This window comes from Ptychodera flava, assembly GCF_041260155.1.
Source record: "Ptychodera flava strain L36383 chromosome 23 unlocalized genomic scaffold, AS_Pfla_20210202 Scaffold_24__1_contigs__length_23054250_pilon, whole genome shotgun sequence".
Taxonomy (NCBI): domain Eukaryota; kingdom Metazoa; phylum Hemichordata; class Enteropneusta; family Ptychoderidae; genus Ptychodera; species Ptychodera flava.
This window is the reverse complement of record NW_027248278.1, coordinates 21,775,860-21,802,087: the sequence shown is the minus strand read 5'-3', so window position 1 is coordinate 21,802,087 and position 26,228 is coordinate 21,775,860. Positions and strand designations below refer to the sequence as shown.

At 40.9% G+C, this 26,228-nt stretch overlaps 2 protein-coding genes across 9 annotated transcripts in view; one reads left to right on the top strand and one right to left on the bottom strand.

Moving 5' to 3' along the window:
• Positions 1–181: 181 nt before the first annotated feature.
• LOC139124876 (multiple epidermal growth factor-like domains protein 10) lies at positions 182–16,496 on the bottom strand. 2 transcript variants are annotated; one of them, XM_070690974.1, is made up of 8 exons: positions 16,156–16,496; positions 10,226–10,297; positions 7,691–7,791; positions 5,291–5,933; positions 4,053–4,165; positions 3,183–3,444; positions 2,032–2,069; positions 182–738 (listed from the first exon to the last, which is right to left on the bottom strand). In XM_070690974.1, exons 1-8 carry the CDS (start codon positions 16,266–16,268, stop codon positions 299–301), a joined length of 1,782 nt encoding a protein of 593 aa, XP_070547075.1. In that variant the 5' UTR covers positions 16,269–16,496; the 3' UTR covers positions 182–298. The 2 variants fall into 2 exon arrangements, with proteins under 2 accessions (XP_070547075.1, XP_070547076.1); XM_070690975.1 differs by lacking the exon at positions 10,226–10,297.
• Positions 16,497–20,844: 4,348 nt separating this feature from the next.
• Positions 20,845–26,228, top strand: part of LOC139124918 (zinc finger protein 37-like) — a 137,414-nt gene continuing 132,030 nt past the window's right edge. For 5 of the 7 annotated variants that reach the window (XM_070691030.1, XM_070691026.1, XM_070691025.1 and 2 more), the window contains exon 1: positions 20,846–20,921. In XM_070691030.1, the coding sequence (XP_070547131.1) occupies positions 20,858–20,921 (64 nt within the window). In that variant the 5' untranslated portion in view covers positions 20,846–20,857. Of the gene's footprint in view, positions 20,922–26,228 lie in introns of all 7 variants that reach the window. The other 2 variants (XM_070691029.1, XM_070691028.1) reach the window with 2 other exon arrangements.

Here is a 26,228-nt window from a genome sequence, read left to right as displayed (position 1 = left end):
CGTTATAAGCACTGTGACGTAGCAGAGATCCGTTACAAGTAAGAGAACTCGGGCATCTGTGTGTGCCCTTCGGTTGTACAAAGTTGCTCGAAATCGTTCGTGTCATTTCATTTTTCGTCTGAGATCAGGCACTGTCGTGCAACCATGACTTTGAAATGACGGCACGATGGATTTTTTTAAAAAAAAACTTCAATTGTTTATAGGTTAAAAAATTAGAATTTTCTCGACAGCCTACTAGTAAAATTGTTCGTGATCAAATATGGGCGACGATCTTGTCTGTTAGATGCTCACTGTGACGTCACTTTCTAGTATCCGCGTTCAGGCTGGTGTATTGGTTCTTCCCGCGATTTTGCTCGGATAGACTCATATATCGCATACCTTCGTTTGTAGGTTGTACCGCGTATGCATATTCGTATTGGCCGTCTCCAGGTAGGGTTTCGTAGATTCCTTCGGCTGTTTCGCCCGAGGGCGCTGTCGGGAGCGCACGATTGGCGCCGATTGGAACAGGGGTGTTCAAGTCAATTTTGCCGCCCTTGGGCGGCCTCGGTTGGGTTGGCGTCGCTGGGGGCGGCCTCGATGGAGGTCCATTGTTGTCGTAGATTTGGATGTAAGGTGGAGTTTCCGGAACGTCGAGATGGACTCCCTCTGGCGAAGCTTGATAAGTGGCGTACCGCGAATACTGTGACCCGTCAAGGGACGAGTAATAGGCTGCGTTCTCATTGCCGTCCTTTGGTGGGTCTGAAAGTGTAATGAACGAAAATAAACGTTGTATTTGCATTATTCAGAGCAGCCAATGAAGATGTTCGTAAAACAGATGCTTACAAGTGGTTCGGTGAGGGCATTATTATATTATTCTCCGAGTGGATGGGCAAGAGGCAGCTAGTTCGTGTCAGTTGGCGGGCAAATGTTGCGTATTTGAAGTTCGAACGAACCCCAAACAATATCACATTTATAAAGCGGGAAGGTTAACTCCATGTGATGAGAGGGCAGTGGTGATTTTTCTTTCCTTTAAAAGAGGACATAATGGAGTGCTTATGGTGGGGAGGGGGACATTAGGAACCTTCCTGCGGGGACAGAGCATTCTACCTTATAAACTGAGTAAGAAACTTCAGACGAAGGACTTCTAAAGTAAAAGTTAGGGCGTTTTGGGAAATCAATTTCCTGGGTGCCGTTGCTTTAGGTTCGGTTCAGTGAATTGTTCAACGATGACACGCATTGACCAATATTACATTTCAACAGTCAACTACACTTTATGGAGTGTTTATAAAACTCTTTTATGTACGTTCACGTGATCAGAGAAATCAACAAGGACAAGTTACGGAAGACGGTGCAGGCAATGTGTATCTTCGAAATCTTTGACGCGGGGAGTAAAATTTCAAGTTTAAACACAGAAATGGCAAGATTCAAGTTCTCGAAAGTGTTAAAATACAACCCTTTTCAGAATTAGAGCGCGAAGCCACTGCAGTGAACTGCAATAAAACTGCTTACACTAATTAGTTTCAGCTGTAGCCGTGGCCACTTTGGTGTTGAACAAGGCTACTTGATAAAGACCAAAAAGTCTGCTTGTACAAAGGCAAAACTAGCTCTGTCTGAGGCTCGAGTTGTAAATGAGAGTTTACGATTGGCACCCTGTGTTCAAGATTAAGATACAATGTAACATTACCATGCACTGGTCCATGTACAAATCTTTTTTTATTTCGACTTCCCCAGACAAACTGTCTGCATGGGACATACAATGTTGTCGACTTTGCCAGCTGACTACAGCTGAAACTAATTAGTGTGAGCAGTTTTATTGCAGTTCACTGCAGTGGCTTCGCGCTCTAATTCTGAAAAGGGTTGTATATACATAACTGCACAGGGTCGTTCATTATCTCCAACATGCGTGTTTCATAAGCACGTCCTGTGGGCATGTCTACGTTATGTAAAGCAAGACTTGGCGAAAGAAAATACGTATTAGATCACGAGAAACGACAACTTTATCGCATGTCAAGTTTGCCACGAAAGCCTCGAAAAGCAACTCAGTTGACTCACCATTTCTCGGCGGCGGAGTGGGTCCATCAGATTTTGGACTGCAACAAAGAAAAGGAAAGTTTTTTACCTGTGAGTTAGACACGGTGAAACAAAAGTTTTAACTTCATTTCAATGGTCGTGTTACACTATTTCCATGAAGACAACAGCGCTAATATTTGTAAAGGTTGTGTAGATGAGACCACGCTCTTCTCAGTAAGGTTGATCGGTCCAAGCAAATTTGCATATATCCTTATATGGTAAAAGAACCAAGTGGTACTCCCACAGAAAAGTGTACGGGCATGTGCCGTCCGAATACGTCACTTTTCACGAAAAAAAATCTCCACGGATGAGTAACTTTTCATTAAAAATAAATAAATATGGGCCAGTAACAAAGAAAATGTCCCCATACTTTAGGGAATCTTTCACATGCAGTACAACGACAGTAAATAAAACTAATTTGTCAAGAAATTACTTAACAACGATCGTAATTTTCAGCTTTTCATGGGAAGGTATTTTCAACTTCGGCGGGACGCCCACTGTATAAAAATATCGGGAGTACCCCTTCCCGTTCAGCAATCGAGTCATTCGTGTTTAAAAACACAGAAGTTCTGTATTGCTGCACCCTATTAACGTCACACTCATTCCTACTTGCCCATCCATGAGAAAAATCCGTGATTTTAATGGTATCATAAACAACAAATTCCTTTAATGCCTATGATCACAAATAAATGAGTCTGAATATGTCGCTAGAGGGTTATTTGGTTCAAATACGGTAACATTTAAATAGAGTGCAAAAGGTCCTGTATCTTGCTCATGAATAAATCATTATTATTACATAGAAAAAACATTAAGTGCTGTGTACCTGACAATGGCAATACGTAAGACCAATGTTTGTTTTTCATTCTTGCACGCGCTTTTTCTAGACCAGGAAGGTCAGTCTTGTTTTCGCATTTATTAACTTAAATAGACACGAAATATTAACAGTATGCTACCAAAGACAAAAACGTCGATGTATATATCATGACCAACATATTTGTAGAGTTTTAGCAAATTCGGTATTGTGTAAAAGTGCTAAATTGCGTCAGTAAACACTAGATACACTTTCAATAACCTTGTAGGACGCGAAAGAATCATTAATTTTTTGTAATTTCGTGTCGTCTGCTACTACAAACCTGTTTTGCTTTCGTTTGAACATGCATATGACCACAATTGCGATGATCAAGGCAATGACCAGGACGGCAGACACTCCTGCCAAAACAGGAACTATCAGTGATGAACTTGAACTCTGTGGCGCGCTTCCTGCCTGTATGGCAGTGGTTATTTCGTTTGTTCCTTGAGCAGACGTCGTGGGCGCCTGCGCCGTGGTGTAGAACTGTTGCGGCTGCGTCGTAGAGAACTGGAATGGATCTGTAATGACTGGTGGTTCAGTTTGAGCTAAAAAGAGAAGAAAAGTAAGTAAGTTTGTCAATAAAGGGGAAAATAAATAGCACATTAAACACTGTGATATGCATTTCTGTGACCCTTTCAGCATTGCTTTCAAATTCCTGCCCAAAGAGAACTTTACAGTGCCTTACGTTCCATATTATTCATCCTTCGCGCCGAGATATGTTACGAGAATTTACTTCATTCGCCACACTTCTGTCACTTTCTAAATAATTTATCAGTCTAGGAGAATATTCGTGTCCTTTGAACTGATAGTTTGTGTAACAGCCATCGTGAACGACAGAAAACATGAAACACTTTTATATTTTCACTCACTTGCAACATTTTTAATTCACTCGTATACTGCTATCATTTTACCACAGTCACTTGTAAGCTGCTCTGTGCCTACGCCCCCCATAGACATGTGTATACACACGTCTATGGCGCAGAGCGGCATTGCAGCTGACGAGTGACTGTGATTTTTACACAGAAAGCCCAGTAATTTCAAACCATGCAGGAAAATCTTTAAAACTACATTTAAATGTTACCCATATAGTAACAAAGCCAAACTATTGCTAAGGATTATTTCTTTTAAAACCTAAATGAAAATGTCGGTTTACCTAATGTCGGCTGAACAGCCCCACACTCCCCAGTGGTAGGGTCACATGGTGTGTTGCAAAGACATACATTGTCACAGTTGTCACCCCAGAAACCGTCGCCACAGACATGACAACTACAGGATAGAAATGAAAGTGATTAGATCATCATCTACGTTAAACACCTTGTCACTTTGAGTTTTCTAGCCTCTCTTGTTCTCAGATCAGTTTTCGAGCACTTTGCTGATCATTATGACAAGACAGGAAGTTTTAGGAGTTATGATATGAAAACACGCTTTCCCGTTTCTAGATTTCCTCTGTGGCCCAACAGAAGGGTTCAGAAAGCACATCCAAGTTCCGCCTCGCCTTCAATAGAACGTGTGTATTCCGCATTGGATACATCGGTTCTCGTCCGAGTAAATTATGTATCCATAAGAACTTTTACATTAAAGGGAAACCATCATCGGAGCTGCGCATGGGCGAGTTTCTTGTTTACAAACGATGTGTTTCGTGCACGATATCTAGATGCACCTCATCATCATAGCTGCAACATTTAAATTATACGATATAGATTATGACAGACATGTTTTAACTTTCATCAATCACCATCGTACCTTGGATACAGTGTTTACATTGGTCGTATGGGTCCCATACGACCTTTGAGTGCAGTTCCCACGACTGTATCCCTTTAATTGTACCATTAAAAAAAATGTCACACCATCGTGTGATGTGATGTAAATCTTCTGTAAAGATAATTGGCTTTGATAAAGTATTATAAATGCTATATATAATATAAAGTTATTAAATACTAATCAAACAAAATGAAGCGAAGCTTTGCTTTTAATAGTGTAGATTACAAAAGTGCCACGAATTGCTAAACTGCCAATTCCGCGCATTTCAAGTCTGGACATACCAAATCACCGTTACCATAGACACGGTATATACGATTGTACTTCATGATTTATCTATAAGGCAAATTTCTTACTGCAATAAATACCAATGAGTGTACCCATCAAACACTGCAATTCTTAAATATCGTGGTGTAGGTATCGCGAGAAAAATGAGGAGGTCCTTTTCCGCGAAGCGACCGGGTAACGGTACCGACCGGATACTGGGGGTGATAGTTTGCATACATTCTTCAACCTAGTGAAGTTTTTTTTTGAAGTTAGAGATAGACACATAATTTGCTACAGTACAGAAAAAGTGAACGTGTGCGTTCAAGATGTAAGATTGTGCGATCGATATCGTTAAATCATACTTACTAAACTCCTTGCCAGCCTTGAAGGCAGTTGCAGTTACCAGTAACATGGTCGCAGGTTGCTCCATTCAAACAGACACAAACGTATCCACACTGATCACCATAGAGACCCTCCGGGCAGCGATTCTGGCACCTGTTGCCATGGTAGCCAGGCTGACATAGGCAGGAACCCGTGATGGGATCACAGACGGCCTGGTTTCGGCAGTTGCACTTCTCCTCGCACAAGAAGCCGTAGTCGTCGCCGTCACACGCATCCTCGCAGTATTGCCCTTCCCATCCGTCGAGGCAAAGGCACAGAGTACTAGCTGGGTCACACGTGGCGCCATTTTGACAGCGTGTGCACGGATCGTTACAATTAACCGCGCTTGACGAACACTCAGTGGTACATTTCTCGCCTCGGAAACCCACGGGGCATATGCACTCCCCGGTCACGTGGTGGCATATCCCGCCATTTTGACAGTTGGGGCAGTCCAAGTTACATCCGGGACCATAGTCATCGTCATTGCATTGATTTTGACAGAACTGACCTTTCCAACCTGGTGAACACGTGCACGACCCGTTGACTGGGTCGCAAGATCCACCGTTGAGACACAGACAATCCAGAGAACAGTAAGGACCGTACGTTCCTGGTGACACGTCGCTACATGCTGAAATCATATTAAAATAAAAAATTAAATAAACAAAAAACACGGCAATTACAATTCTATCATTCTACAACTACTTATGTCGTACCTAGCGGAGTACCTAGCGGAGTGTGTTATTTCCATTATATTATCAGCGAACACAAGAAAACCGTCAAATTTCCGAAAATTTCGGGAGCGAATGACAGCTGGGCCCGAAACTGAGCAATATACGCGACCCACTGTCACGCGCGCTGTACAAAATTTGCAAACCCGGAGATGTTTTCAGAAAAAGTTTCTCAACTTGACCTACAAGTGATCCATTTTATTTTGTGATTGATTATGATTTACGTTTGAGCTGTAAAGTTACGATACTTTGAGAGATACTGTAAAGTTACGATACTTAGGTCAAGTTGAGATACTTTTTTCTGAAAATATCTCCGGATTTGCCAATTTTTTACTGCGCGCGTGACAGTGAGTCGCATATTGCTCAGTTTCTAGGGCCCAGTTGTCGTTCGCTCCTGATATTTTCGGATATTTTGACGGTTTTGTTGGGTTAATGGAAATAACAAACTCCGCTCTGACCATCAAAGGTATACAGTCAACTTAATCTAAATATGCCCATATACGGTTAAAGGGGCGTTCCTTGGTATTCACAATGTTCATGTGAGGGCGCTGTTTTTAAAAGCGGCCACCCGCTTAAAATCTGTGATTGGTTAGATTTTCTCTTTCCGTGGTAACTGTTGCAAAATTGGAACAGGTGACAGTATACCTTTAACGTTTATTTGTGGGCGCGGACTCGAGGAAAGCCAAATTAACGGGCGAGGCTGTTAATTTTTTGCTTTCCTCTCGCCCTTGCCCACAAATAAACGTTAATGGTCAGCGCGTCGCCCGTTATTTCTATATTTACGGTATGGGCAAGGGCGAGAGGAAAACCAAAAATTAACAGGCGAGGCTTGCCAAGCCCGTTAATTTGGCTTTCCTCTCGCCCCCGCACATAAATAAACGTTAATGGTCTGTGCGGAGTCTGTTATTTCAATTATATTATCAACGAACCCCAAAAATCGTCAAAATTTATGAAAATTTCCCATGCAAACGACAACGGGGCCCAAGAACCTGTCAGTGAGCAGTGCGCGCACTGCAAAATATTTTGCAAATCCGGAGATTGTTTTTAAAAAGCGTCTAAACTTGGCCCACAAATGCTCCATTTTATTTTGTGGTTGATTATGATCTTTGTACAAATCACAATTTTCGTTTTAGCCGTAAAGATACTGTGTTTACGATATTATTCATATTCACGGGCATGAAAACAAACCATTACTGTGTATTTGTGGGCAGTCACGTGGTTCAGCTCGACCAATTAAAACGCAATGAACAGGGCATGGTAATATAAATATATGTTATGGGTTATTGAAAACATAAAGCAAATTAATAACAAACAATTTCAGATCTTCTTCCTTACTAACTTTCGGGAGTATGTTACCCAAAATACTCATATTTTGTTATTTGGCCTGTCCTATATATATATATATATATATATATATATATATATATATATATAATATATATATATATATATATATATATATATATATATATATATATATATATATATACACACACACACCCTGTTTTGGGGATTTGAAAATAATACCGTCATCTGCCTTGGCTCCCCAATCACCACACCTAAAGTTAATATACATACATATATATATATATATATATATATATATATATATATATATATATTATATATATATATATATATATATATATAGACTCACCGATTGTACAAGTTCCATCATTGGCTTCTAACCAACCATTACAACACACGTATTCCACTGACACATGGGCCGATGCCGATACAGTGCCAAACTCAGATGGCCTGAAATCAAAAACATGTTATTAGCAAGCTGTATTCATGACAACATAATTGAAACCAAACTTTAAGATCTTCTGTAAAATTTAGCCTGAGCGAATGGGGACAATTACTTCAATGACATTCAATGAGAAAATAGATCGATTCTCTGTCTGGGGTTCGAAAATCAGAGAAATGAACTGCGACCACTTCACAATTCAGATCATTTCTAATTATTTAGCACACGCTCCAGATTCGGGATATTTTTCAGAGTAGAACATTGTAAGTGGAAATATACTGGATCTTCGTTTATATATATTCCATGGAGCAAGCGTATTTCAGAGACATACGCCACCAACGGCATTGTGCATGGCAAATACCGGCTTTCGTTTTGTAGATACTTCCATTCCGTATAAACTACGTGAGTGGCATGAAATTTTGATGAGTGGATGTTAATGATAATTGCTATGACAACGACTTGAAAAATTTGTTTCAAAATTCCCCCCTCTCTCTCTCTCTCTCTCTCTCTCTCTCTCTCTCTCTCTCTCTCCTAAAATAACACCAGCTGCTATGGCAGACTTTACTAGCTCCCCTTGTACATTCACTCGAAGACCAAAGCATATCGATGACAACAGAGAACTTTCAAACATCCATCAACAGTCGCTGTCACGGTGGAGTTAATGGAAAGTGTGTGTAAGCGTGTAAGACTTTATGTCTTTTATTTCTTGGTGACTTGAGAGAATTCACAAAGTCATGCCGTCAGACTTATAACAATATAATTTAGTGAAACTGTACCAAAGTGTAATTCATAAAACAAAGATGTTTTCAGAGTAATAACTGTTCGGTCGCCATCGTATGTAACTTTACCAGCAGCAGTTACGAAGAATTACGATGGTCACAAAGCATAAGGCGAGCTAGATTAGTTTATAGAAAAAACAGGGACCGTATCGACAGATTCTCATCCCGGGCATTGCATAGCGGGGTTTCAAATTATACTCATTTGCCTGACACAGCATCGTCGTAAACCACACTCCTCTTTACGGCAACAGCTCAGCGCTACCCGTTAAGATTTTTGCGTAGGTCAGCGGAGCGGAAATTATTGCTCTGGCTCGCGAGAATGCTGACACATTGACTGTATCTATGTTGAGATATTTGATTAGCCTGCCATAAAAAATGCGTATGTACAGAAAGCATTCAGAAGCAATGTTACACAAACATTACAAATATTTATGCAAATCACCATGACAAATACAGAATGAGTACTTTGGAATTGAGTCCAAACTATTATAGTTGTATTTTTCAAATATCCTAAACACAGCTTGTATAAACTACTCTTGGGAAGAATTGTAGCCTTGGATTCCATAGGTGGGGAGTTTGAGGCCGCGATTTTATTCTGTGACGCTTCTATATGGCCTCTCATACCGCGATTTGAGAGGCCACAGAAGCGTCACACAAACGCAGCCTCGATCTACCTACCTATGGGAGCCATGGCTAGCAGAATAGATGAACTGACATTACAATAGCGAACACACTCAATTTACACATTGATTCCTGAACACGTGTGTAATCTGTATTGTTAGCACAAAGGAAAATGTTGGTTGTATTCCATGCCTTGTTGATGAGTAGATTTAGTCCCCGGGATAAAACGCATGCGTTTATTACTCATAACACATAAAATATCCATACACTGTCAGTAATTTTGAGAATGGTTTAGTACACACACCGTTTGTTTTCCCTTCTACTGGTTTACAACTACTGTCTGTGAAGACTCGTGACTAAAAGTCAGTTACAAAATTTGGACCATCGAATCTCTCAGACTGATTAGAAAGTCATTTGTCATAAAAAAGACACGGGGGAGTGCAGTGTGTGAATAGAACAGCGCACAGTCTACAAAAATACCATGGTTTTTCTGTGAAGCCATACTCTAAAAATTATAGTTTCGCGATTTGAAGTTTAGGGGACTGGGGTTGTTTTGGACTCCCGGCAAGAAACAAAAAAAACCTTACTGGGAGGCAGAACGCTATCGCAGCCTTCCTTCCAATAATTTTGCCTTCCTTTTGTGATTCGCCGAGCGCTTGAAGGAGAAATATGTTTTGCGGTAACAGTAAGCTTAGTGTTGTGTAATAAAGTCGTGTTGTTCAGTTGTGGTTTGGAGGGACTGTGGCTGGGAAATCGCTGATACTTTCAGTAGGCAGGGTATGCCTGGATGAAATAAATGAAATATTTATTTCATACCAAATTGTAACTTTTCTTGTGTAATGTAACTCCTTGCAATGGGGCCGGAGGCCTTGAAATGCAAATAAAAACATCTTATCTATATGCCTAGAACGTGCTTCACAGACGTCTATGGTATGTTTATATTTTCCTGTACGAGACTTTTCTAATCAGTCACGGATAGTTGATGGAGACCAAACTTTGAAACTGACTGTACAAACAATTCAGGGATGAAGTGAAAACTCACAGCTGTCCTGAGGGAAACTCACTGGATAACCAATGTTCATAATCATAACTTGAGAATGGCAGGCTGTAATCGCTGGAAGATAATTTTACATACAACGTTTCTTTTATCAATTAACTTAGAAATTAATTTCTCTGTTCCATAGTCTCACGCCCTTAATGAATATTGTCACGGTGATGATAAAAGTACAAAGCATATAAAATAATAAGCACAAATGATCACAAAAAGAATCTCGACAATAATAATGACGACAACAACAACAATAAAAACAACAACAATAACAACACAGAAACAACACAGAAACACCATGCAAACTGCACTGTGCGCATATACATAGACCCTCGAGAAAAAAAGGGTCTATGTTTAAACATAGCAGGTTGCCTTGGCGATATGACTACAGGTCACTCAAGGTCCCACCTATTTGAGAGCGCACCTAATGATCAATCGTTTAAATACACAAACCATTCTCGACATCTGTGGTATTAATACTTGGAATAACACATACACAAGTCGTTACATCAAAATGATTGTGTATAATCGGCTTTAATTGAAGCCAGGTAGTATCATCTGACGTTGGGTTGAGTGATAGCATGATAACCTGCTACCCCCCCCCTTCCCCGCCGCCTTCTAGTGGAAAGTTCACAATTACCACTGATTACCACTGACAGGTTGGGTCAAACCATACTGGTGAAATTCTTAATCTGGGGGCGCACTTCAGCTTGATGTGCATAGTCTGACAACCAAGCTTCTGCGCTTTACCATGATCAACAACCATGTGATTTTCTTCGACAAATTTACGTCACTGCTGGCTAGGATCATAACGACCGTCTATGATTGCGTGACAATCTTTGCCATCGCGCGTTATTAGAGTGAACGCTGGATTTCTGAGCAAATATAATGTGTTTGCATGTTCCAAATTCAACCTGGGAACACTACACGCACCGAAATGGCAAACAGTCGCTTTACAAAGATGCCTAGTTAATACCACAAATGTGCTAATCTTCAACGTACACAAGTGTCCGAACATTGCCAGGTACGACGCAAATGATACAGTTACACATGACGTCTGAAAGCGCCTGGATATCACTGAAAAAAGGGGAGATAATTTTCCTTGCGTAAAACTCATCTCTAGAGGCTGTCGGCGGATCTCTCACAAAGTTTTTCTATGATCGGTCACTTTCTCTATGTTTAGTTGTCAAATCACGATACCACCATATAAGGCTTTGTTTCAGGGGTGATTAAATCATCTAACCAATGGGATCACGACTTCCGAGGAGGCTGCGGGTCATCTCTTGTTCAGCCAAAGTTGACAACTTTCAATAATATGTCTTGAACTTTGTAACGCCCAATACAGTCAACACAATTGGTCACGATTTCCGGTATTTTAAGTTCAGTGTCATGTGACAGTTAACGTCATAACAACCGTTAATTCTTGAGACGTGAATCAATACAACTGCCCATGAATGACGATTACGAAGGCTTAGTCTGCGTGACGCCATCGTTTAATTCTTCCAACTGTTAGCCTGCAACTGTTGATGGGACCACGCCTCTGTGAAGTCGCACACTAAACATTATATTTAGCCATATATACAGTATGTCCATTGTCTATGATTTAGCACAGGTGGCTAATTTGGGCGACATCACTATCACACAGCTGTAATGAAGTGTTAGTGTTTTTGTCTGTATAGCGGGACACGGCTGAAGACCTTTTAACTCCGAGTCGGCATGACAGTTATCAATGTTTGATGCCACATTCAAATTGGAGTGGGGGGTATGTGGCGCTATATGTGAGGAGCTCAGTGGAATTTGGATTGGAATGAAAAATGTTGAAATGTGTCGTTTACAAAATAATGAAACCATACTTTTGGCATTACTGTAAATACATTTGATAACTCATCGTCCCGGTGTATTACCCACGTCCCTGTGATCAAGTAACTCTCTCGCTGGGTGGCGCCTATCGACACGATCATCGTGTGAATAGACCCCAAAAAATGCTTACCGACACGATGATCGTGTGAATAAAGAAAAAAAAATGCTTACCGACACGATGATCGTGTGGACAACGTGGTTTTTCTTACCTATCCACACGATGGTCGTGTCAATAAGATGCATTTTCTGCTTATTTGCATGATGATCGTGCAAATACACAGTTTTTCTTACTTATTTGCACGATGATCGTGTCTATAAGACGCATTTCCCGCTTATTTGCACAATGATCGTGCGAATACGCAGTTTTTCTTACTTATTTGCACGATGATCGTGTCTATAAGACGCATTTTACGCTTATTTACACGATCATCGTGCAAATAAGCGGAAAATGCTTCTTTAAAGACACGATCATCGTTTTGATAAAGAACAACACATACCGACACGATCATCGTGTAGATTAGAAAAACAAACGGATAATCCACACGATGATCGTGTCTATAAGAAGTATTTTCCGCTCATTTGCACGATCATCGTGCAAATAAGCGGAAAATGCTTCTTATAGACACGATCATCGTGCAAATAAGCGGTTTTTCTTACTTATTTGCACGATCATTTTGCTTTTCCTGAAACGTCCTTTTTATAGTTTTTTTACATCTCAAGACTTTAATTATCATCTCAATTAGAAAATTTGAATATTGAATATAGAGAAAATATGTTTCTTAAAAAAAATATGGGCGTACTCGGTCTGGTCATGGAGTTAGGAAGGTTTGCATGTTTGGGTGACTATGTCCGCGACTCAATGGCGACTCTATCCCTACAGCGTGCAACCCCCTAAATTACATATAAATAAGCTGAATGCAAAAAAAAGTACGCGCGACGTTTCAAACTTGACGGCCATCTTTTATCCTGGAAATGTCGCAAACGAGTGATGGTGAGTTCCATACATCGGCTGTGTACGTACTGTGTGTACTAGTATGGCGCTTTGCTTGAGGGGTTTGTTAGTTTGACTCAAATTACTGGCAGTGGATCGGCGGAGATTGTCAAATGCAATGAATTTAGCGAGAAAATAGCAAAAATAGGAAAGGAGAGTAAAAGAGCGAGAAGGGAAAAATTACAAAGTAACTGACAGAAAATAAAGAGGGAAAAAAAACACATGGCTTCGACCGGGAATCGAACGTGCACTTCCTGAGGCTTGGCTTCCGTCGTTCAGATGTGATTACTCTGCGTTCCCGATGTGCCATCGGGTATGGATGCAAACGTAGGAGAAAATAAGCAATATAAATAGAAGAAGTATTGTTGTCTCTTTGAAGCTGCGATTTTGTTTGTTTTTTGGCAGTTTGAGCCTCGAAAACGTGAAATATTGAGATCGCGAACAAGATTTCATTGGTGGTTTATTATAAAACGGCAGTGGATTTTAGCAAGCGATGCCAGCAATTCAATTGTCAATTGAACACGTGGGCCTAAGGCTAAATTATGGAGAACACACTTTTTGTCACACGAGGAAATTTTATTTCAGCTCGAAAGCCGTACATTTGAGACCACTTGATAACGCAAAATGGTGACATAAGTGTACAATTTGCATTTGATCGCAAATTATCATGATCGTGTCGCTAAGTTGCTTTTTATTCCTGCTTACCGACACGATCATCGTGTCGATAGCCACAACGCTCTGTCTGACCACATCATTTCAACAAACAAGACTTAGAAACATGCCTCTTCTCCTTTGAATCTAAAATGTACAAACGCTGACTGACACAAGTTTTTTTTTTAAGGTAGAGCGCACCTCGGTGGCTGACAGTTGAACTCTCAAACGTTTTGCGATATTCTTTCGGCCTACCAAGTGTTGTGGCTTATTTTGAAGCTTATGGAATAAATAAACTTTTCACCGGACTTTTTTTTGTGAAATTCGGAAATTTATATTTCCCCCTATAGAGGAATACAAGGATGGCGGCCATTTTAAATGTCAAATATCAGATCAGATATTGGGTAATTTGTTTCTCTGGTTCCAAAATTTGCACGGTGACCTCCGATTTTTATTCTTGATTTTGAAAGAGAACAGTTAAACACTGATTAAGGAAAGCTTGAGCGGACGTCTTTCATTTTAAAGGCGCGAGCTACCTTACGAAGAATAAAGTTATTTTCGGCTAGTTTGCGGTCAGTTATGTCACGATAATTCGAGTTAATAGTCAATGTGAAAATGGCCCGCAAGTATCGTACGTGGCTGCGATGAAGCGAAACAGAAATTGATAGCCTAATTGTACAAAATAAAGTGGGCGAGACAGTCACGCATTGCCGTGTCCCAATATGCCAGGCGGAACGACAGTGCCATTTAAATTTGTAGTGAAAATAATGATATAATTTACAACATTGTCGAAAGGGTTTCCACAACCAAGGCGGGACTGGCTGCAACCTCTTTTGTCGGACATCTGAAGTATAAATTGCAGTGTCTTTAATACCAACCGTCATATAGAATGACTAGAACCTTGTGAAACACTGTTACGACAAGGTTGCATTTTAATTGTACATACATACATGCAAGTAATGAAATAAAGGTAATTTTCTAATGCAGAAGTAATAGGCAAAATTACGTAGCGTTACGTAATCTAATAACATAGCTCCGTTTGTTTATCGTTGGAGTTTGAGAAAGTCTTCAGAATCAAAGTCCAACTATGTTAGAATCCAACAGGTGTCGTCCTGTCCTTGTTTTGGGGGCAGGGGATATCGAATGCTAAATATTTGTTGGCGGTCTCCAACGAGACTGAAACCGCAAAACAAGCTAGGATTTTTTAATTCATCACCAGAGGCAATGCGAAAACCCATCAATGGGCTGTACACAGTCCCTCTGGATAGAGGGACTGTGGGCTGTACAATAATTTGGCCTCGTTGTTTACTTGCCTGTCGTCGATAGGCCCATGGAGATAGTCTATACTGGTGGTAAAAAATGCCGCACAATGATCCTCAAACAGTATCTTCGTGTTGTTTGCTGAAAATCTTCCAATTTAATAGAACAGTTAACAAACGTTAACAGGTACATGTTTTATTCAGAGGCAGGTCGGATTTTCATAGCGTTGTCCAAGTATTCCGGTCTAGCGAGATCGCCTGCAGCATACACCTCTATGTTGATGTATATGCCTGCACACAGTCCCTCCACAAAACTGTGGCCTGCACAAAGGTGAGAACGGACGGCAAGAAACCATTTTTTGCGACGCCATTTCATTTATATAGACTGTACCATTGTTGTCCTGATGTACTGTGCTCTTTCACTCGGCATCTCGTATGTCCCATTCTTTAAACTGAGCACTGCCTTTTTTCTTCAACAGATCATTCTGTTTGTTTAATTTTGTTTGATATTTTAAACGCCTTCAAATTTCCAAGTCATACGTGATGATAAATTGCTCAAATTTCACTGATTTTAACAGCTTCAAAAGTGACGTGTAGCTATGAGAACTACAGGCAACCCCGGGCTGTTTCACACAACGCCAGTGTCAAAATTTGTGATGAACTTGATTCAGAATTTAACTTTAAAAGTGTGAATTTGAATGCATGTATTACATGCCCTGTGTAAAAGACGACTTCCTCTGACGTTCCATCATAGATGGGTGACCACGAGTTGGGTCAATGACCAGAGGTTGAGGTGACCATAGCAATGAATGTCATTTTGACCTCTGTATCTGACATTTGTACGGATGACCATAAAGTTATGAAGGACATTCGTAGCGTTACACTTCATGTAATAGGGAATGCCAAGAGCATAGTTCATAATAGAAAGATCAAAACATAAATTGCATTTTCCACTTGCGTGTTTAAGTCGTTACACTGACAGTGAAATACCCGCAACCCGGCTCTGACAATCCTCACATGAAAAATAGAAAAATAGAATAGAAAGCCTGTACGGCTGAGGTGTGCAACAATTGACCTTTCCCAGTCTGCGTCCTGGGACCCTGTAAAAGTTTCACACCCCGTGCAGTTTTCAAATAATCGAGAAGGAACGTGTTTTTACTTACACATAAGCGTGCTTGCAGACATTGGGACCGTTGGGTGACACGCATCCAACCAGAGCTACGCCCATCAATAATGATAGTGCTCGTAAACCGGCCATGTTTGGTGTAACGATCATTGCCAACGTTGGGAGTGCATGGTCGCTCGTCGGTGAAAGTGTCGCAGTGCAGTAACACCGAATCACTAGTTTCTAGTTCCTCTTCTGTGGTAACACTACTGCTGCTCACATGAAACTGGTTTAAAGGTGTCTACTAAATGACTCAGCCGCTATGTTAAGTCGCATTTTGTATCCTCCATGTCGACTTCACCTGCTTTTGTTCGGAAGCTGGCGGTATTTGTAACCTCCATCGACATTTGCATGAAAATAATAGCGTCACGGTCACGATTATGTAAGGTGTGAGTCACCGAAAGTATAGACCACAAAATAGCAGGAAACAGTACCGGGCTGTATATGGCCATCCACTGGAGGGCTATCCCATGATCCCTCGTTGCCATCCGAACAATTCGGATTGACGAAATTTGTCCTGCATGTGACTCTCTGCCGCCTGGGCTCTGTGCTAGATGTTGTATTTGGACAAGGTTGATATTCGATGCGGGGCAGGATCGTATTGAACAGGCTAGATTCAGCCAGGTGAAAGTGCCCATGTTCCGGGACCACAGTCACCTGTGGTCGGCCTATTCCGCTCGGCGTCTATGCCCCCATAGACGTGTGCACATATGCCTGAGAAGCTACTTCTCAGGCATATGTGCACACGTCTATGGGGGCATAGACGCCGAGCGGAATAGACCGATCACAAGTGACTGTGGTGAGGGGTATATGTAGCAATCTGGCTGAAGAACCAACCCTTTATTGTGCCGGTGAAACTCTGCTATCTAGGAATAGATGAAAGAAATTAAACGTGACTGATAATTATGGTCACTTTAACCACCATTATTTCATTGCACCAGTCATTCTCTGCCGAATGACATCATCAAGTCTTAATACTAGTAATGCGTTACTTCTCAAAGAATTATATCACTTTGAAGTTAGAACGATATTTTCCTCTAAGAATGGCTCCATCTCAAAGTTAGGATGACATTCTACATTTATTCTTGTGCGACGATATAATTCTTATATTAAGCACGTTTTTAATTTTCTCATTGTTCAAAATATTATCATGACTACCTTAAACATAGCAGTGAACCATTAGGTATCATTTAAAATGATTAGACGATTTACTTTTACGCGAACTCATACATCTGAGTAAGCGCCAGAATTTTATACAGATTGCCTGTCTTGTGGGCACTCTGTTTCTCAGTCACCTGTGTCACCTATTCCGCTCTATGCGCCCCATAGACGTGTGTACATATGCCTGAGAAGGCATATGTACACACGTCTATGGGGCACATAGACGCAGAGCGGAATAGACCACAGGTGACTTTACTTTGTTTTGTCAAACTTTGTCTCTGGATGCCTTCCTGATTTTCTTCCCGTCCTGCCCTGCGCAAGATAACTTTTCTGCTCTCAGGAGAGAAGCGCTTTACCGTTCAATATGCATGTCGCCACCATCGGCAGTAGTTTACCACGTCACTATGGAAACAACAAACAAGACGTAGAATTTCATGATGAAAACAAAATGATTCGGATCACCAGACTAGCCACAGGGGGGCACTAAAGGCTGCCTTGCGAGCACAGGCGCTCCTTAGCTGGGTAGTCTGCCAAGTTGATCGATTTTCGGATCGATCTATTGATCCCGTAGTCAATATGCCCGCCACTGCAACCTAAATACTCACCAACTAGGTAGGCCTATAGGCCTATGGGAGTTTTGTTTTGAATGTTTTGTGCGAGCGCACGGCCAGTTGACAAATCGGCTGGTGTGTTTTTTGAGTGATTGAGTTGCACACGTTGTGAGTATTTAGGTTGCAGTGGCGGGCATATCGACCACGGGATCAATAGATCGATCCGAAAAACGATCTACTTGGCAGACTACCCAGCTAAGGAGCGCCTGTGCTTGCGAGTGGTTCACGCATCCTTGGTATTTTCGAGATTCTCCTCTTCCTTCTCCCACCCAATGTACAGAGGGCGCACTTTCTGATATGCGACTTCTGGTCGGAATGACACCCGGGGGGGGGGGTACCTGCTCTGAGAAGTGGTAGGGGTGTGCGGCCGCACGTAAAAAACCCGGGGCCCATTTTAGACCTAAAATCTCGTTATTTTAGGACCCCATTTTAGACCTTATGACCTTTGACCCAGGTCAAAAGTCATAGTGTCAAAATTTGCAAAAACGTAATCGGGTAAAAAGCAAGCATTTGCGCGACCGAGCTACCGGCAGAGCTTACCACTATACTGCATTTACGGTTATGTTGTTGCTGGCCAAGCCATGATTTCCGAAAAAAGTTTTTGGAAATACTAAAAAAATTGAGTGAAAGAAACTATCTTTCACCCTCACCAAAGTTTTGTCCATCTTCTGAAATTATCAGTTATCTGCAGTTACAGTCTGACTGGTGGTTTTTAAAATTCCAAACTACAAGAAGCCTTGCCGTTCGTCAATAAGGCACTGCTAGTTTTCCCATGGTCGACCTGTTATGATAGTAGTAGTAGAGCCACTTTGTTTCAATATTTTCTATTGGGCAAAATTCTTCCATTTATGGAGTTCTGACCAATTAGTGAAAGTGTTTAAAACGAAGTCTATATTTATTTTGGCTAAAGCCAGGGGGTCTCTTTAATGGTTCCCCTGCCACACAAAAAGATATCGATGCTTATTGAGTGCAGCTCAAAAGCCTGTACTAGGCAGACGGGAACTGAGTTGGAATTTGTTCTTGTGTGGCACTCAAAAATCGACCCCATTTTAGACCCTGGTTTACTGTGAATTGATACCCCCATTTTAGACCAAGTTGCTGAAATACCCACCCCATTGGGCGGCACGTATACATATTGGCAAGTAATGGAAGTACCCCCCCCCCGGGGGGATGACAATATACCTAAAATGGGACAGGATATTAAATTTCACATATGAAGCTGAGTACGGTTCACAAGTTTTTCGTCCGTCGACTAAAACAAAGCAAGATGACATTGAAAAGGTGTAACTAGAAGAGTATAAGTAGACAAAAATAAAAGGAAACTTATTCGTCTTCCTTGCATAGTATAAGTTTCCAATCCCAGGTCTGTCCAGAGACCTCTAATGGGCCTGGTGTTTGTTTATCTTGCAATAATCTTGAATGGCTATACAATTGTCGCATCTATATATATGACACAACACCATGTAATGCTCGAAGCGCAGCAAATTAGTACCCATGAACGCAAAAGGTGTCGATGATTATCGATTCAGTCACAGTTACGAGTGTAGTGATACATAGCGGCCGCCGCGTAGTATGCGTAGAATAATTATTCTATGCATACCATGCGGCGGCCGCTATCACTACACTCGTAACTGTGGTGTCAGTCTGCCGGCCTGCCGGGATGTTTAAAATAGTCCCTATCAATGGAGAGTATTCGTAAATATACCTCTGTCATTCGATTGTGCGCTACATACGCAAAACAGTAGCACATACCAAGCAATGTGCTTGGATATTTAATTATATGGGCGGGCATTCACAAAGAAAAGGTCGACGCCATTGAAGTTTAAGTGCCACGATCAAACAAAAAGTGCCTCAGACTGAATAACAGAAATTAAACAAACAGAAAGACAAACAAACAGGCAAAGGGAATAAAATTGAAACCCCCCAAAAAGCAAGGTCATTACGTCAGATATCAAGAAGTCTGACAATTGCTTTGCTAGAAATATTTGTTTTATGTTTTAAATCATTTGTTTGCAGTTTGTTTGTATTTGTATTTGTTTATTTGTTATCTTTTCCTATTTTTCATATATTGTGTCTGTTCGTCGTCTGTCTGTCTAGTGATTGTTTACTTCTGTGTTTGTCAAGAGTAACCATATATATCATATATATCATAAGTTAAATTTTAGAATTGTTATATAGCAAATTTCTCAGTATTTATATAAAATTAAAAAGGTTCACCATTCTCTTCATTAAATACATGAAGGAAATATTTTCGATTTTGACGAAAACAGGACGATTAAAACGTAAGTTTTTCTTCGGGTTTCAAGCTAAACCCTAGCATACAACAGGCTTGCAAAGCGTTGTATTAGATAGCGAAACTCTGAAAGATAAATTTATTCCGGCAAAATGAAAAATAAAACAAATCTACATAACTGTGAATGTGAAAAAAACAGAGTAACTTCTCTGAAAAGTCATTAACTAGAAACACGGAGGTAACATCCACGTTAGAAAGAAGAAGGAAAAAAATATAAATAAAATAATATAATCATATGGATGCGTTCAGGATGCATCCTTCTCAAATTCAACAACGGGAAAGCAACTCCGAGTCCACATGTCGCTCATGATCTTGGTAGTTTTGCGTTTTGTGTATGATAGACTGTATATTTTATTAAAATATTTGATGTTTCGCTGTTTTATGTAAAGACTTGTTTAGCCAAAGGTTCCGTCAAACTAGCTGTGGGTCCATAGCTGTGGTGGTTTTCAGACGGGATTTCTGCCTTTTACGAACTGATTTTTAATTTTACGACGTTTAACGCCTCCACCACACAGGGCAAACGACGTAAACCACAGCACAGCCGTATGGACCCACAGCTACCGTCTGACCACCGCCCTCTATAGGTGTGAGGATGTTCTTTCCGGCCTGCGATGACACGCCCATTGACCCAATCAATGTGTCGTCGCGTACCGAACAATAGCAGTGATACAGTAGTCAGTAGACCACATCTTGAAGTAGGTGAGTAGCTGTAGTTCTCGAGTTTCTGGTGTGCACAGCTAATTCTATATTCAATCGATCATGTAACGGCTTCTGAAGACGTCGTACCATGGCCGTAAAACAGAGAGGTCCACCGGACCGTCCACCGGACGTCACCACTGAGCCTGTGGGTCCATGGCTGTGGTGTTTTCGGACGTGATGTCTGTCTTTTTACGGGCTGGTTTGACTTTTAGCTTCTTAACCTTTCTCCATTGCTGCAAATTCGTAGCCCTCAGCCTAGGCTATATCGGCCCATGCCATGCCCATCGGGATACAACCCGCTCATTTTGGTTGACTCTTTCTGAACCGTGAACGTACAAAAACTCAAAAACTCGAACATCTATTGAAATCTTGGTTATAACAGTATGGCGCTTAGAGCCTAGAGGGAGTGTGCTTTGACCATAGACTGACTGTAGAGGGTCAATGCAAGTTTGACCCAGTGCACGGTGTCATCACGCCGTATATTCCCCCCAGCATGCACCTACATGTATGTGGCACTTGTACAAACCGTCGGTTTATTCGAAATCCCGACAGGATTCTGGATACACGGACACGTCCCATGTTTGTTTACGTTTGAGGCCACAGGGTGTTTAATACTCCGACAAAGAATTTGAACAGTCAGTCTCTGTCTGTGTTGAAACTGGTTCTTGGCCTTCAAACCGGCGTACTGAAGAGCAACTTTACTTTGAAGTATTTAGCCATACTACTTTGATTTTGTAAAATCCCACATCCGTATATAAAAATGGGAGGTTATGTGATAGGTGGAACAATCCATATCTATGTATGTGTGTTCCTTGAGGCCTCAACCCCCAAAAAAGTCCTTCTATAGGTCGTGTCTCTTAGTTAGGATGTACAAAACCCTAAAACTAACCCATATTCTAAACACGGTCCCTTTGTGATGGGACTATGTTCTAAATCCCTCCAAAAGTTGTATTTGATGTGCTTCTTCCAAGGAAATCCGCAATTGAAGTGATTTCCAGGTATGAGAGCGCCTAAAGAAACTCCTGCCTTCATGAGGGGTTGTCCGTCCACTACCTCTTCTCCCAAACCCTGAGATATTTGGTGTGGGGGATTTGTGTCATTGGGGAAGAGATCCTGTTATTGGTAGCAGTCTTGTATTGAGAATACTGGCACATGGGGAAGTAACAAAGATAAGGTCAGAACCAGATTGTGAATAGCAGGGGGTTTTTAATAAAAGGATATAGTAAACAAGCACTCAGAATATGGTCATATAACATCAATTTTCTTCTAATCTCTAAACAATTTTTGAGACGTCATTCTGCCTCATAGTTCCTATATTCCCATATGTATCAGTTTTCAGGCAACACAGCAAAACTGCTGATTCAGTATTAGCAACGCATAAACACCCTGGGTATAGTTGTAATCATTCTGCTGTATTTCATGAACTCAATCTCAGGCCCTCTAGGGACTGTAACTCAATGAATTTCTTGCCATCTGGCCTTCATATCTCCTCATGTCTGACCCCAACCCCACCCCACCCCAACAAGTTACCCTGTGAAAGTAGATGAGCAAACGTGTGAGAAAAAAACCTATAAACAGAACATGCTGCAGTTCAAGACTACACTGAGGTGGAGCAAGACGAGATTTGGTAGCTAGGCTGAATAAATTTCACTGGCAAAATTGTAGTTGAAGCCAGCATGAACCTCTTAATATCACTGATTGTAGTGTACATAAATGTATTTTAATTTTTTTTTTTCAAAATCCCAGGTCAGACAGCTTTGATATTTAGCATACATGTCACTTAGGATGAGATTAGATATTTTCATATAGTGGGGAAATGCCCAATTTTGTATTTTTGAACCAATTTTTGTCAAAAAATCTCAAAAAGTACTTGTCCGGTACTGTAGTGATACTGTAGTTATAGGAAGTGAAATGCGAGGGAAAAAAGCAAATTTTAAGTTGTTTTGGACATAGTGGACCAACTTTGAGCAAATATTTTATGCAGGAAACCAGTAACCCAAACACTGATATAAAGGGATTTGGGCCAAAATTCCAGATGACAAGATGCACCTTACTGTGAATACAGACTCCAGTATATTTGTCTTAGTTCCAATTATTGTGTTAAATCACATACACACAGCTGTCAGGTCATTTAAGTAAATCATCACAGTATGGGGCAAGCCAAGTGCAAGTCATGCACTGGATTACAGAGAACGCCACATTAACTCGTCAAGCCATTTAGCAAAATGCCTTGTAAAACATAGAGTCATTTGGCCAGATAACAAGTAAATTGGCGGTCAACTTCAGTGGTCTGGCACAGCAATTGTAATACAAAAGTCAGCAGGAAGCCCAACTCTGGCCATAAAATTGATACTGATACTGATACTACAGGCTGCGTAAACATCGCACAGTGGTACAAACCATTTCTCTCATGGTGTATCTTAGAAAATAAACTGAATCGAATGAAGAATAATTCACAATTAACACCGATTGAGATTACCCGCTGATGTTAGTGTTTGCAATTGCTGTATCCAACCAGTGAAGTTGATGGCCAATTTATTTGTTATCTGGCCAAATGACTCCCTGTCTCACTAGGCATTTTGCTAAATGGCTCGACGAGTTAATGTAGCATTCTCTGTAATATAGGGGATGATCCACCACACAAACAGTATTAACAAAAATTACCCATGATACAAATTTAATAATTTTCTTCTTATTAATCTAAACACATGTTACTGAGAGACTTATCAATGTATCGACTGAGTGCGGCTGCTTACAGTGAAAATATCAATTCTATCATGAGGAAATATGTGACCACAGTGATACATACCGTATATGTCATCATGATTTTGATCAATTTTGGTCACCAGTGGAGGCATGTATCGCCAACCATCATATTACAACACTCTGCCGGTACATCCATTTACATTCAGCTTTTGCAGTGAGTCTGCGAAACAAGAGTATGTAGCGATATTTAATCCTGTGTTGCGTTATTCAGTGCGGCATTATAGCCTTTATTTCACATACTTTTTGTAGCGATATTTAATCCTGTGTTGCATTAGTCAGTGCGGCATTATAGCCTTTATTTAACATACTTTTTGTAGCGACATTTAAAGGGACATAATCGCTATCTTTTGCCCCTTTTTACACAAATATTGATGCAAACTGTACAAAAACCTCGAGTCAGAGGTAATTGGATGGAAATTGTCTATGGTCGACCATTTTTTTGACATCTTTCAATATCAACAACATCAGCAACTGCACGTTTGCAACAATATTGGTGTAAAAAGTGTCAAAAGATAGCGATAATGCCCCTTTAATCCTGTGTTTCATTATGTCGCTTTATAGCCTTTACTTAACGTACTTTTCGTACTGATATTTCATCCTGCGTTTCAAGACTTCCATTCATTTCTTTTCAGTCTTTGGTAATAAAAATAAATTTTTCTAACTGCATACATCTGTAGCTTCCTCTATGTCAATGCATTCATCTACTCCACCACATTGTACAAATTTATGATTTCCTAAAACATCCAAGACTGCTCTCACCTACTACCAGCATCAGTCCTGTACTATCTATTAAATATGCATAACCTCGATCTCTCTGACCAACCCCATGTTACCAAATATGAGCAAAGTGTCATTGACGCTATTTTTTTACATCCATGCCAGAATCAACTCGCCCGATTCCAACTTGCCTGATACCAACTCGCCCGTTGTTTGAGATGTAGTTGTAGATTCCATGCACGCAAACCCCGGTACGCAAACCCGATGGCCCGAGGCCAGCTATTTTCATGCCGGGCCAGTAACTCGTGAAAGACGGTCCTGCTGTTCCTAAAGACATGAGCCAGTAACTGCAGTAACTTTCCCTATACGTAAAGAAACCGAACGAAATTTATTCTTTCAAGAGATTTGCAAAACGTGAAATTCGCAAATAAAAACTTTTCCATGTTGGCACATATTTTAAGCCCTAGCCCGCACCTGTGGTGGTCAGTGTTAGAAATATTTGTAGTAGGCTGTTTTAAGAAATAAAACGTTTTTATACGTACCAGGTAGGCCTACTCATAAAAATTGCGAAATAGTATCGGGCGAGTTGGCATCGGGCGAGTTGGAATCGGGCAAGTTGGTATCGGGCAAATTGGAATAGAGCAAGTTGGAATAGGGGCGAGTTTGTTCTGGGCGGGTTGGAAAAGATGCGAGTTGACTGGTACCCCGGCACCATCATCCCTAGCTGCAAATTGTACTAATTGTAGCACAGTCCCCTGTGATCTATTCCGCTCTTGGACTATGCGCCCCATTGACGTGTGTACATAGAAAAACCAAGTCAGGAAATGAAATGGCTATTTCGTATAGGGATTGTGCCACATTGTCATCTTCGACATTCGATTTTACCGTGAAAAGTAGCAAGTTCATCTATCATGTACCGTTGACCGTTCCCTATCATTCTCAAAATTCATACCTAGTACTTTAATTTGCTTCACAAACGCTCGTTTTGGTGTGATTTTCGGCCGAATTCTACGGACACATCGCTAAAACATAAGCGTGAGCAACATTCCGGTCACCTCACAGTGACGTTGGGCACCTCCACTTTACTGATGTTAGCGCCGCGTACCCATGAGAGGTGACTGGAAGGTTGTTCATGCCTTATGTTTTGGCAAGTTGTCTTCTGAACTCGGCCGAAAATCACACGAAATTCATACCTGATACTTCATCTCCTTACAAAATGCTCATTTCGTGTGATTTTCGGCCGAGTTTGAGAGACATCTCGCCAAAACATAAGCGTAAGCAACATTCCAGTCATCCCTGATGGGTACGCAGCGCCAACGTCAGTAAAGTGGGGGTACCCAAACGTGCCCGGAATGTTGCTCACGCTTATGTTTTGACGATGTGTCCGTCGAATTCGGCCAAAAATCACACGAAACGAGCGTTTTTGATGCAAATTAAGTACCAGGTATGAATTTTGAGAAGGATAGGGAATGATCGACGGTTACATGATAGATGTACTTGCTAATTTTCACAGTGAAATAGGACACGGAATGTGACATGGCATGGTTTTTTGCTCACGTGTTGACACACGTGGGCATATGTCGCAGCGATGTCTGTCTGTCTGTGTGTCTGTGTGTCTGTCTGTCTGTCTGTGTACTCAATATCTCAAAAATGGCTCATCAGATCAGAATCAAATCTGGTACATACCGGTAGATTTAGTTTGCAAATGGCAAGAACTGATTAGTTTTTGGTGGGTGTGGCTTGCTTACTTTTTGCTCATTTGCATAATTAATGATTTTAGAACAAACTGATATGTATTGACAACGACCGCACACAATTTGATGA